Source organism: Ipomoea nil, unplaced genomic scaffold, assembly GCF_001879475.1.
Source record: "Ipomoea nil cultivar Tokyo-kokei standard unplaced genomic scaffold, Asagao_1.1 scaffold3087, whole genome shotgun sequence".
Classification (NCBI taxonomy): domain Eukaryota; kingdom Viridiplantae; phylum Streptophyta; class Magnoliopsida; order Solanales; family Convolvulaceae; genus Ipomoea; species Ipomoea nil.
The window spans coordinates 2530036-2543211 of record NW_017619515.1 but is presented as its reverse complement, the minus strand read 5'-3'; the positions used below and the strand labels follow the sequence as shown (position 1 = coordinate 2543211).

The 13176-nt window shown below is 37.7% G+C and overlaps 2 protein-coding genes across 2 annotated transcripts; one reads left to right on the top strand and one right to left on the bottom strand.

The window, feature by feature from the left end:
• Positions 1–1509: 1509 nt before the first annotated feature.
• Positions 1510–7058, top strand: LOC109166269 (hydroxyproline O-galactosyltransferase GALT6-like). Its single transcript, XM_019315195.1, has 7 exons — positions 1510–2585; positions 3704–3939; positions 4019–4309; positions 4406–4534; positions 4659–4832; positions 5583–5690; positions 6433–7058. Exons 1-7 carry the CDS (start codon positions 1754–1756, stop codon positions 6640–6642), a joined length of 1980 nt encoding a protein of 659 aa, XP_019170740.1. The 5' UTR covers positions 1510–1753; the 3' UTR covers positions 6643–7058.
• Positions 7059–9023: 1965 nt separating this feature from the next.
• LOC109166272 (wall-associated receptor kinase-like 20) lies at positions 9024–11655 on the bottom strand. The gene is made up of 3 exons (XM_019315201.1): positions 11091–11655; positions 10296–10710; positions 9024–9354 (listed from the first exon to the last, which is right to left on the bottom strand). The coding sequence occupies exons 1-3, from the start codon at positions 11532–11534 to the stop codon at positions 9302–9304; spliced, it is 912 nt and encodes a 303-aa protein (XP_019170746.1). The 5' UTR covers positions 11535–11655; the 3' UTR covers positions 9024–9301.
• Between the last annotated feature and the right edge of the window lie 1521 nt (positions 11656–13176).

Here is a 13176-nt window from a genome sequence, read left to right as displayed (position 1 = left end):
GAAAATATTAGAGGTCAACTTTACAAGAGGAAGAAAACATTTTCTATTTTATATTTATGTATTTTTTCCTAAAATCTTTTCAGAATTTCAAAATTTCAAATGAGAATGCGGCGATTCCAACGTACCACCGCCACAGCGCCACCAAGATTATTAAAATAAAATAAAATAAAATAAAGGTGGCCCACGCGCCGTCAGCAACGTGTCCCCATGCACCCACTCACAAAAATCGAAACAATGTTCAAATGATCGAATCAAATGATAATCTTCGATTATTTGGCTGTTAATGAATTGTCGGAACGTCGGCGGCCGGTGAAGAGCTCACCTCTGATCTGTTTCATACGGAGGAGCTGTATTATCGGCGGCGGCGATCGCCGGTAGCTGTTGGAATTCACGTAGGTGCTGTGTCGCCGCCGGCAGAGTTTGGAACTTATCGAACCAAAACATTATTTGGTTGGAAATTAGCAATATCACACCATCATCGTCATATATAGTTTTACAAACTAGATTTTCAACAGATTAAAATTTTAAATATTTAATATTTTATATACATAAAAATCACATTTAAAAAGTGGTATTAGTTTATTAGACAAAAAAAATAAATAAATTACAATTATTAAAAAATACTAAAAAATAAAGAGTAAACTTGATTAATGAACTATAAACAAGCCATGTAAAATGAGACATCAAAGTATAATAGTACACAACTTATTTAAAATTTTCACATTTAAACTATGCAAATTATTTTATTTTACACACATTTAATTCACGTTCGCACACACTTGGATGTGTTTGGTTGACGGGTTTTGCTCACAGGAATAGGTATGAAAGTGATTGTTATTGTTTGGTTGATAGGTATTTAGAACACTATTATCGGTTTCGAATACCTCATTAATTGAAAAATCCATACCCAAATGAAATAAGAGTTTCACTCCCCTATTCCTCTTTTCAAAAACTACTATTAGTAACTATTCTCATTCCACCCTACTACCAAACGTGCTAAATACTTTCACCAAAATCCATTACCATTAGCAAGTATTTGATACGCATTCCGATTCCGATTCCCATATGCGAACCAAACACACACTTAATCTAATCTAGACCATTAAAAAATATTAGATGAATACACACGATTTGTTCTCACGAGTCCGGTTTGACAACTCTACTTAATATAAAAAACATAAAGATAATAATTCCTATTTGTAATCCCGTTAGAAAGTAAAACAACTGTATCGACAAGGACTAACCTGAAGACAACCTTTTATGTGTGGCTTACATGATTACAATAATGAATTTTCCAATTTCAAAAATCAAAACTATATTCCAATAATTTAATTTATTAATTTCTCCATAATTATGTCACATTCCCCCATGTTACGACGCCGTTTGCATCGCCAGTGCATCCCACTAACGGCCAGCGAAAACACAGTGCCAATCATCTTGTTCCATTTTGCATTTCAAATATTTCCCTTTCCAGACATAAAAGAAATATATATATTATTTATATATAAATATATATATAATTTAGGGAGTATATAGTGTATGTATAGGTGTTGTAGTTCATCTGAAATGGTGTTGTAGACTTGTAGTTCATCTGGAATGATGAACTAGTCCTCTGCTTCTCCGCCTGCTTTTTTCCAGCAAGATTTATTTTAGGGTTTGGGCCTCGATCCGTTGTTCAAAATTCAGTTTTTTTTTTTTGAACTTTTGATGCTTGAGATTTGAGAAGAGCTGAGGAATTTTGGGGTTGTTAAGGATGAAGCGAGGGAAGCTCGACTCACTGATCTCGGTGAGTCGGCTCAGATCGATTCAAGTGTTGATGGGGCTACTGTTTCTGTACTTGCTGCTAATGAGCTTCGAAATACCTCTGGTTTTCAGGAGTGGAGTCGGGTTGGACTCGCCGGAGCTCCCGTTTCGGTCTCGGAGCTCGCTGCCAGTCCATCTCCGGACGGAAACCTCGGTTTCTCGGCTTCCGACCAGGGCGACGCGCACACAAGAGACGACGCCGAGGAGATTGGGGGAGTATAGGAAGGTTTCGGGTTTGGTGTTCGACGAGAGCTCGTTCGATAGTATCGACAAGGACGAGTTCTCGGAGCTCCACAAAGTCGTTAGAGACGCATTCGTGGCCGGAAAGAAGCTCTTTGAGGAGATTGAATCCGGGAAAGTTCGGACCGAGTTGGAGAATCGGACTCAGAAGAATCTCAACGAGTCGTGCCCTAACTCAGTGGTTTTGACAGGGCAGGAGTTCGTGGAGAGTAATAGGTTGATGGTGATTCCGTGTGGACTGACCTTAGGGTCGCATGTGACGGTGGTGGGGACACCGCGGTGGGCCCACTCCGAGAAGGATTCGAGGATTGCGGCGGCCAAGGACGGGGAGGAGACTGTGATGGTTTCCCAGTTCATGATGGAGCTTCAGGGATTGAAGACAGTGGACGGCGAGGATCCTCCGAGGATACTGCATCTTAATCCGCGGTTGAAAGGGGATTGGAGTGGTAGGCCAGTGATTGAGCAGAACACGTGTTATAGGATGCAATGGGGAGCTGCAATGAGGTGTGATGGCCTGAAATCCAAAGCTGATGAAGAGACTGGTAAGCATTTTCTTGATTGTTTGGTAGAATGTGGTGACTGATTTTGATGTGAAGGTCTTATGGATCCTTCTATGTGTGACCATTATATGTGAGACCGTCTTACGGATCTGATGTGATATCTGTTGTGTCAATATGAAAATGTAATATTTATGTTGAAAAATGTAATACTAATTAGGAATAAATTGTCCGTGAGAAAAAAATATAATACTTTTAAATTAAAATGTAATATTTAGGGATTTTGAACAACTTATGAGAAGAAGTGTTAATGTTAATCTAGGAAAAGTGTAATGCTAATCATAGATAGATTGATTGATTGTTACTTATGAGAGAAAATGTAATACTTATAGTGAAAAATATGATATTTTTGATGAAAAATGTGATCTTTTTAAATCAAAATGTAATATTATGGGTTGAAAAATGGAAAGGTACTTACAAGGAAAATTGTAATACTTATGAAAAACCCAACCAGTGAGACGGTTGCATAGGAGATTTTGTCTTGATCTGAACGTTGCCTTTTTCCTTTTTGTAGTAAAGATTTAATAATTCTTCATGTTTTTGCACTTTCTGAAGCATGTTGAATTTGTGTGATTATTATTAAGTTATTTCACTGGCTCTTCTCACCAAGCATATATGTTAAATGTTGTTAACTAATTTAGTGGAACTCAATATTTGAACCACTGTGGAGGCATCTATCATTATTGGGAAGGTGATGTTAATGTCATATCATTCAGGTGTTGCAAAGTATGTTTCTATTACACTTAACCATTTTTGGCAGGCGCTAATGTAATTTTTAATTGTATATCAACTGATAGGTGTGGTTTTAGGCTGCTTGAAGTTAATATGTTTTCGGTGTTGCTTGATATGTTTTTATTACATTGTAATTGTTAACTTCAGTTGTCACGAACTCGAAAAAGTTTGATGATTATCCTATAGCATGAGCAGTATTTCATATGTATGTGCAATGATGTATGCAATTATTTTATTATTATATACGGGTGATGCCTGACTTGAAGAAGTTTGGTAATCACTCTATCATGAGCAGTATCTGTATGCAACTATGTTTATTTCCATATTTCATTTCATTCGTGTACATTTCTAATTTTCTGGACTATACAAAGTTGATGGGCAGGTGAAATGTGAGAAGTGGATTCGTGGTGATGATAATCACTCTGAAGAATCGAAGGCGACATGGTGGTTAAAGAGGCTGATAGGAAGGACGAAGAAGAAGGTGTCAATTGACTGGCCATACCCATTTGCGGAGAACAAGTTGTTTGTACTGACAGTTAGTGCGGGTTTGGAAGGTTATCATATCCATGTAGATGGGAGGCATATTTCTTCTTTCCCCTATCGCACTGTAAGCACTCTACTAATGCCCTTGAAGGTGGAGTTGAAATAAATAGATATGTCAAAAAAATGTTTGTTATTGTTGCCAGGGGTTTACGCTAGAAGATGCAACGGGATTATCACTGAAGGGGGATGTGGATGTGCATTCTATATTTGCTGCTTCCTTACCCTCGACTCATCCAAGTTATGCTCCTCAGAGGCACTTGGAAATGTTGCCAAGGTGGCGAGCCCCGCCTCTTCCTATTGAACCTGTGGAACTCTTTATTGGAATCCTTTCTGCTGGCAATCATTTTGCTGAGCGGATGGCGGTGAGAAAGTCATGGATGCAACATGGATCTATTAGGTCATTGAAGGTTGTGGCCCGTTTTTTTGTAGCAATGGTAAGAAGTGGCATATTTAAGCAGTCTATATTAATGAAAAAATCGAGTCACCTTGGCCACATATATACTTATGTTCTTAACATGTGAACTTTGCAGCATGGAAGAAAGGAAATAAATGCGGAACTCATGAAGGAAGCAGAATTTTTCGGTGATATTGTTATAGTGCCTTACATGGATAATTATGATCTCGTGGTATTGAAGACTGTGGCAATCTGCGAATATGGGGTGAGTGGTTATAAGACTTAATTTTGTCAGCTTCCATGTCCTTTTCTGGGCTTCCCACCATCTAATGAACTTTCAAGTTTCCTTGTCATCATGCAGTCTTTCTGACCTCTCAGGAGTTTTGCAGGTCCGTACAGTCGCTTCAAAGTATATAATGAAGTGTGACGATGACACATTTGTACGGATAGATGCTGTCATGAATGAAGTTAAGAAAATTCGTCATGGCAGAAGCCTGTATATTGGAAACATCAATTACTACCATAAGCCACTGCGAAATGGTAAATGGGCAGTCACCTATGAGGTATGCACTTATTCCTTCTCTATTTTTGATCCCCTGGATGATTGGCCAACTTCTATGTGTGTGTGTGTGTGTATTTTTTTTTTCCTGATTTTTTAAAAAGTATATTCTCCTTCCAAGTTCGACTCTCAACGGGAGCATTCTATTGGCCTTCTTAGTTTGAACTGGTAACCTATGGATGACCTAGGGTGGTTTACTTTCTTGTGGTCCTTTGATGGCCAGGGTTACAAAGCGGGATTTACTTAGTGCAGGTTGCAGGTTTCTCTCGTGATCCAAAAAAAATGCATATTAACCCTCTCTCACTATCTATGGGCCTTCTTTTCCCTTTTCAAATAAAGACAAGCTAAAATTGCGTGTCTATCTCAAATTAGATAAAGATGAAGTCTTGTGAGTTGTGAGTTTATTGTTTCTTTTCTTAATTGAGTTCAAGTGCTACAGTTTGCTTGTGTTTTAGTTTCTTATCATGTTCTAGTTCAGAAGTTAACTGTCCCTACGGACAAATTCACGTCATTTTTACATTTTTTTCTCTCGCACTCACTACTATCATTATTCTTTTGGTACATGTGAGTGGGCTGGAGGTTGAATTTGAATCCTCCTACCTAGAGTTACACGCTCATGCCTCTATACTTCAATGTTTTTCTCTACAGAACTGTAAATATTTGCTGAATTGCCACAAATTGCTTTATCGGTGCCTGGGAGTTTACCCTGAATTGGTCTGTTTATCACCTCACTTTTTGTTCTTGGGAGTTGCAGGAATGGCCAGAAGAAGATTATCCGCCCTACGCGAATGGGCCTGGTTATGTCATCTCGTCTGACGTTGCAGAGTCCATCGTCTCTGATTTTGAGCAACATAAGTTGAGGGTATGATATCAATTCCCTCTTTTCTCCCCTCGCCTCTCTTTGATTGTACTTATATATCTGCATGTTTGTCCATCCCGCAAAGCATGAAAATTATGAAGGCACTACTGTTTAAATCTTTGTAACACGAAAATGGGAAATAGGGAAACATAGGATACAAAATGCTAGTGGAATTTACAAGTATAAAAAGGAAAATGCTTCTTACCCCTCATGATGTGGCTTCCATTGATTGGGTGTCCATGAATAGGCTAACCCACTACTAATTAAAAATGAAATTTAGTAACCAATTAAATGATGCCACATCATGAGGGATGGATTGGAGGGGAAAAATAGGAGGGGTATCTAGGGAAAAGGGTCAAATAGGCCCATAAATTTTACTCGAAAAGTCAATTAGGCCCCTAAACTTTCAAAAGTTGCAATTAAACCCATAAACATGTTATTTTGATGCATTGAAGCCCAAAAACCGGTTAGTGACATGCTTATGGGTTTAATTGCAACTTTTGAAAGTTTAGAGGCCTAACTGATTTCTCAAGTAAATTTTAGGGGCCTATTCGACCTCTTTCCCAAAAATATAAGCACGTATTTGCAAATATTTTTTCTTTAAATATGCATAAACATTAATTCTTTACTAGTTTCTGAAACGATTTATAGAGTTTCTGCAAATTCTTGAGAGGAAACATTTACCCTTGAGGGTTTCTGTGGGAAAAAAAAAAAACGATACTTTAACACATTTGACATGCTGCAGTTGTTCAAGATGGAGGATGTGAGCATGGGAATGTGGGTAGAGAAGTTCAACAATTCGAGGTCGGTGGAGTATGTACACAGCTTGAAGTTCTGCCAGTTTGGATGCATCGAAGACTATTACACAGCGCACTATCAATCCCCTAAGCAAATGATCTGCCTCTGGGGAAAACTGCAAAGCCAAGGGAAAGCCCGCTGCTGCAACGTAAGATGACAGTGGCTTGCTTACCTCCATCATGGCAAAAAGACAATGGGGGGCGCACAGACATTGTTTACGTAGGAATTTGAAGAGGAAACCGAGGGGAAAGTTTCTGTGCGCTTGTACATATAGTTTGAGGTCGTTAGCGCCTGCCGCCTTAGTGACAATTGTTTACCTGCTAAATTCTTTCATTACTTGCTTCACATCAGCTGGGGCCATATTCTGTTGTTATCATTGCCTAGTTGATTCTGGGAATATGTTCTATGCCTAGTTGATCCTGGGAATATGTTCTTGAGACTGTATGGTGGTGGGACTTTTTTTTTTTTTTTTTTTTTTTTTGAAATTTTCAGGTTGTGTAATCTTTTAGTATTGACAGTAGAGGAGAGCAGAATGAAGTGAAATTTAAAATTGAAATTGCAGCTGTAAAGCCAGTGCAGGATATCATAGCTTTTGCCTTTTGGTATGGTTGTTTGGTCAGTCCACTTGCATTGAACACCAACATTTTTCTTTCAGAGCATAGTGTTTTCCATGGAATTATAATTAGAAATATTCATGTATTTCTATCAATTCTACACTTGAATAATGAGTTGTATCTTGCCAATCACTCTAGTAGCATGAAGTGACTCTCTCAAATGAGAGGTCATGGATTTGAGTCTTAGTGGGGCGATATTGACTCTTTGTGCTTTAGTAAGTTGATAAAATAGTTATGAACAGATATTACATTGTAACACAGTCAGTAGTATTAAAAAAAATGAGTTACTCTTGATTGAGCCTAGTGAAGTAGTTATGAACAGATATTACATTATAACACAGTCAGTAGTACTAAAAAAATGAGTTACTCTCGATTGAGCTTAGTGTACAGACTCTTTTTAGTACATTTTATCTCTGTTGTATAATTTGCAAATTATTATACAAGATTGAAATTTACTCATAATCTTGAGAAACATCTACTCGATCGAGTACTATGATTCTTTAATTAAAAGACTATGATTATATATCAACAACACTATTCTATCCAAAAGAGAAAAGATGTTTGGGAACTTTGGATCATGAAAGTCCGGAGGATTCGAATATTTTGAGGGAAAAAAATTCCAAAGCTTTGAACACCACCCGTTGTCTAAAAGTTCAGATAAAGAGAGCATTATATTCATCAAGATCAAAATGATTCTTCTTCTTCTTCTTCACAAAGTGGTGGTGCTCAAAACAAGGTACATATTCCTACCAACTCTAATAATATATACTTCTTACTTTTGTCCAATATGATTCCTCAATTTTTATGTTTTTTTTTTTTATAAACATGTTATCTTTGGGTCATGGTGTTTAGTGTCCTATTAATTAATGGTATTTAGATACCATTGGTCTTGTTTAAGACTGGCTAACATAAGACACATGTAATGATGTAAGGCAAATTGTTTGGTCTTGTTGATGGTATATTGTTATAAAATTTATGGTAACGCATGGAACATGTAATTATTGATGGAGTATGAGCGTGGTTGAGCATCAACTTAATTTTTAATTTGGTATCAGAAACGACCTTATGTAAGAGACTATCTGTCCACGTGTAGCTTGGCTTGTTAACAAAAGTAACTGGCCTGCACATACACATGGGGAGTCTGATCTGTTGAGTATCGTATATATAAATATAATAAATGTGTAGTCAACTGTACGTCTAACTATCAACTTAAACTATTAGTTGAAATGGAACACATCCTTCAATTATATTTGAGACGGTACAATTGTACACGATATATATACATAAGTTGCACAAGCTAGAAGAGTATTAACCTACCAAAGAATTAAGAAATAAAGTATAATAAAGACTACGTATCACTAGACTTGACAGGACATTGCTTCATCAGCTAATATGTCATTTGCCTTCTTCACTCGTCAACTATTTTTCATTTTTTGGCTTGAATTGTGACTTTAGTCGCAAAGAACCACAAAGTCATAGATGATCGACTCAAATAAAAAAAAAAACGCCAATAAGCCGGCTCCCATTAAGAATCAAATTTGAAATTTTGTGATCACTAAGCTAAACGTCCGATCAACATGAAATCTACCTTGTACGGAGTCCCCGGCTGGTCCTTGGACCCTAAACCAACCATTCAGACAGAAGGAGCGGGACTCCTCTTTGCTTCTGACTGAACGGGCTCGATCATTTTCGATTTCCCGACAAGACCCTCCGCTTATGGGTTGTCCCAAATAATATTTATTAATTTTCAACTATGAATATGATGATGCCACTCAAGCCTCAACGTTTGTGTAGTCCAAGTGTAGGGTTCTCAAAGGGGACCAATTCTTCATGACACCATTTATTATATTCCAAGACTATTTCTTTATATTAATATGTTAATCAAAATATTGTAATCTAGTGATATAAATGTAAGACTTTCTATAAAAAAATTCATGGGTTCTGGAATTATATGGCAATGATGCATTTGACAACATCATATTCTTTGCACTTAGAATAAGATATAGGAGGCAATTCAACAATTAATAATCAAAACCCAACAATTTTCATTCCCATTTTTTTTTTTCCCCATGATTGTGCCTCATTGTATTCACAATTTGAACCATTTAAACTAATTAAAGATTCCCATCAAGCTGATAATAATGTCAGAACACTGAAATCTGCAGGTTGAAACTTCTTGTTGGTCACAGCACTTTCAGCAGCCTACATCAAGGCAAATAGAATGAACAATCCCAAGATCTCAACCAGCAAAAACCCTGTAAACAAAACAAGTGAATCCTTAGATCTTAGTGTTGAGAATAAGGATAATGGCGGGGTTCACTCAAAATGCACATCTGGATAACGGTTGTACGCTTTCACGTAAATTAAAAAATAAAGATGAGATAATAAATGCCCGCATATAGTATATCATTGGTAATAGTTTAAATTGTTATTTCTTTTGAAAAAAAAAAATAGTCAATTTAAACTGAGAACATTACAAATAAAGTCATGAGGGTAATCAATCCGCTCCATACAATCAGACAAAGAAACAGGCGATTGACTATATTTAGAAGGGTAAAATGGTAAATTATTGAAATAGACTTAGACTATAGTGTTTTCAAATTTCAACACTATGATCATCGACCCCGCTAACTATGAATTTGTTTGGAAGTAGACTATGAATATAGATTTGATTGTCAGATGAAATTAGGAATCCAGAACTAGAGTGGTGAAATCACTATAGCTGAAATACCATTTTGACAATTCACCATTTTTTTTGCTTTTGTTTTGTTTTGTTTTGTTTTTTTTTTCTTATTTTTAGCACAACCAACAGTTTACTTAATTTAAAAGGGTAAATTACCAAAATTGTGCCTTAGATGTAATGATTTTACCCCTTGGATCATTGACTTCTAATTTCGTCCAATAATATCATTAACTATTTATATTTATATTTATAACTCAATAGAATATGTGACAAATAAACTCTTTTTGTAGAAAAAAATTTCGAGATAACCCAAATTCAGTTTCTATGCCTCTCGGAGCGAGAAGGGATTAATTGTGTGCATCCAGACTAAAACATGTACAAACTTGGACAAAACAATACCTCCTAAAGTCTAGAAAATACATAAATTTGATAGTCAAAACTTTATTATTTTGGAAATTTTCTCTTATCTAAAATATAGAATGAAGAAAAATGCAGAGTTTTTTGTGATTCTACCTGAGTTCCGCCATGGGAGAACTCTGAAGCTTCCACTCCAAGAACCCAGGAAGCAATCCGTGGTGGTGTTAAACCCAGAAGGACAGTTACAAGAAAATGATTTATACGGCCCAGAGTAGCCGCAGACGCCATTGCTCCTCTCGCAGCTCGCGCACAGCTCCGGGAAGTCATTGTTGAAGTTGAACTTATACTTGAGCGCTATCCCATACTTCCACGCCGCCGGGTTTCCCTCCTCTCCGCCGCCGCCGCCGTTGAAGCCGTACATGGCGGAGTACGACGAGCACTGCAGCTTCTGCAGGTCCATCTCGAACGCCGGCCCCAGATCCACCGGCGTGTACACGCAGCAGCTCGAGATCGGCAGATTCAGGCGGCTCATCGCCTGGCACGCGTAGAGAATGCTGCACACCGGCGCTCCCTAACAAACAGAGCTTTCGATAAACTATTCGTAGACTTCAATTAGCAAACAGAGCTTTTGATAAGTAGTTTTTATAATCAGTTTTTAGAAAAAGGTCATTTTTTATATAATTAACTAAGACCTATCAGGACTATGTGGTCTAATGATATCCGGGTTGGACTTTCATTTGGAAGGTTATAAGTTCAAGTGTTATTGGTTCTTTGTATTTCAGTAGGTTGAGAAAGTATATGAACAGATACTACAATGTAATAGTCCAGTAACATTCAAAAAAAAATTATGCTCATTTGTTAAAGCTTTGATTTCTAAAAAATTATGAACAAGCTTGTTTAGTAATGTTTACTTGTTGAGTTTCGTTGGTTTACAGCCGCAGCCATATATACCTGGGAATCGCACATGGGGAAAGAGGAGTTGGCGCCGCCGGCGGACTTATAGATGGGGGAGGAGGGGACGGCGGAGCAGCCGAGCAGGGCGAAGACGGTGTCGTCGTGGAAGGTGAAGGGCGCGTTCCAGTCGAGACTGAAGCCGCGGCTGGGCTGCGTGCAAGAGCAGGTGGAGAGGGTGGGATCGGAGATGAAAATGGAGTGGTGGTCGTAGTCTATGGCGGTGACGGGGTAGCAGCCGGTGTGGGTGGCGAAAGTGAGCTGGTTGTTATTGCAGGTGACATAGGGCTGGAACCGCGGGTCGCCGCAGCCGGGGGCGGTGCCGAAGGGGTATTTCACGGTCATGCTGCCGCAGGTTTTGGGGCAGACTTGGGAGGATGCCGGAGAAGGGAGAAGGGCGAGGAGGAGGAGAAGAGCGGCGGAGAAAGAGTTGAGGAGCTTCATTGTTGGTGGTTGAGAGCTGAGAATGAAGAAGCTAAGAATGGAACTATGGAAATGGGAGGAGATGTTGCAGAGTATAGTGGTTGATATATATTAGTATTGTCTCTAAAAGTGCTTTTGTGTTTTTGGGGATTGGCATATGGTTCACTTTTGGTTTACTATTTTTGCTGTGATTAGGGGTGCAAATGAACAGAGCAGCTCCGGTGCGTCAAAGTTTGATTTGAGTTCGATTAACTTCTAGTTCAAGCTAAACTCGAGCTGATTTCGAACTCAAATATTTTAAACTTGTAACTTGTCGAGCCCCCCCCCCCCCCCACACACACACACATATATATATATAAAATTATAGCCGAGTCGCTTGGTCAAAGTTCGGCTCGAGCTCGGTCAACTTCAAATTCGAGTCGGACTTGCGCTGGCTCGTTTCATAATCAAGTCAAGCTCGAGTTTCAATTTTAGATCTCGATCGAGTTCGAGCTCGAGCTCGAACCTACCTATTGTTTATCGAGTTCAAGCTCGGCTCGGCTCGGTTACACCCTGACCAGGTAAACTCACCGTTATTATCTCGAAAAAGTGTGTACTAAAAATTTCACGTTATGAACTTAGTGGATAAAGAAATATAAGGAAATAAATTAGTCTAGTTTGTTCATAGGCGGCCAAATTACTAATTAGTCTAGTTTGTTCATAGGCGGCCAAATTACTAGAGGATATATCTGATAATGTTATAAAGTTTTAGGTTAGGTGTTATCTTAAGAAAGTATTACTCGAGGTAAAGGTCAAATTATAATGAGTCTCTTGCGGGAATATATACTACATACTACGATTGCTAGCTTCTAATGAGGCTGGAATTTATAATTTAAAGTTTTGATCTCAAATAGTCAAATCTTTACAATTTATGTAAAGTCTTGAGGTTATCATTGATCCTTTTTATATGGAGTATATGACAAATGTATGAGTCAACTCAAGTCTAGTTGTATTTTTTAAATTAAATTAAAAATCGACTAACATTTTAATAATAAATTACAAATTTTTATTTTAATTATTACAATACACAAATGTTTGAAGATATTTTCATAATAAACCTAAGAATGGACAAAAATCAAACAATTACTTAAATGTAATCTTAAAAATGGCAATACGAATACCAAAAGAGGTCCGTTGACTAAGTAGGTGGAACATGATTCTTGTATTAGAAAGTTATGAATTCAATTTTTGTAAATATCACCTCACTTGTACACACCGCACATAATCTTTCTGGTGTGGTTTATCTCTTTTGTGTGATTTACGAGCTATTACATATGAATGAGGTTTATCTAGTACACAACTACACTAGTAAAAAAATGAACAAAGGGAAAGTGAGATTTATCTAGGTTTGTACAATACAAACCTAGATAAATCTCACTATGTAATAGCTCACAAAAATAGATATATTTACAATACATCTAAATCATTATTTCATTATTTTAGTTAAAGATGATAATACCCATGATTATGCTACCTAATGCCACTATATTCAATGGAAAGGCATCTTTTAACTTCATGCATTTAATTTGTTAAAGATTAATGTCATGTTATTTACATAGACGGAGCCAGAGGGGGGGCGGGGGGGTCAGCTGCCCCCCTCACCCCACCCCACCCCTACCCTATA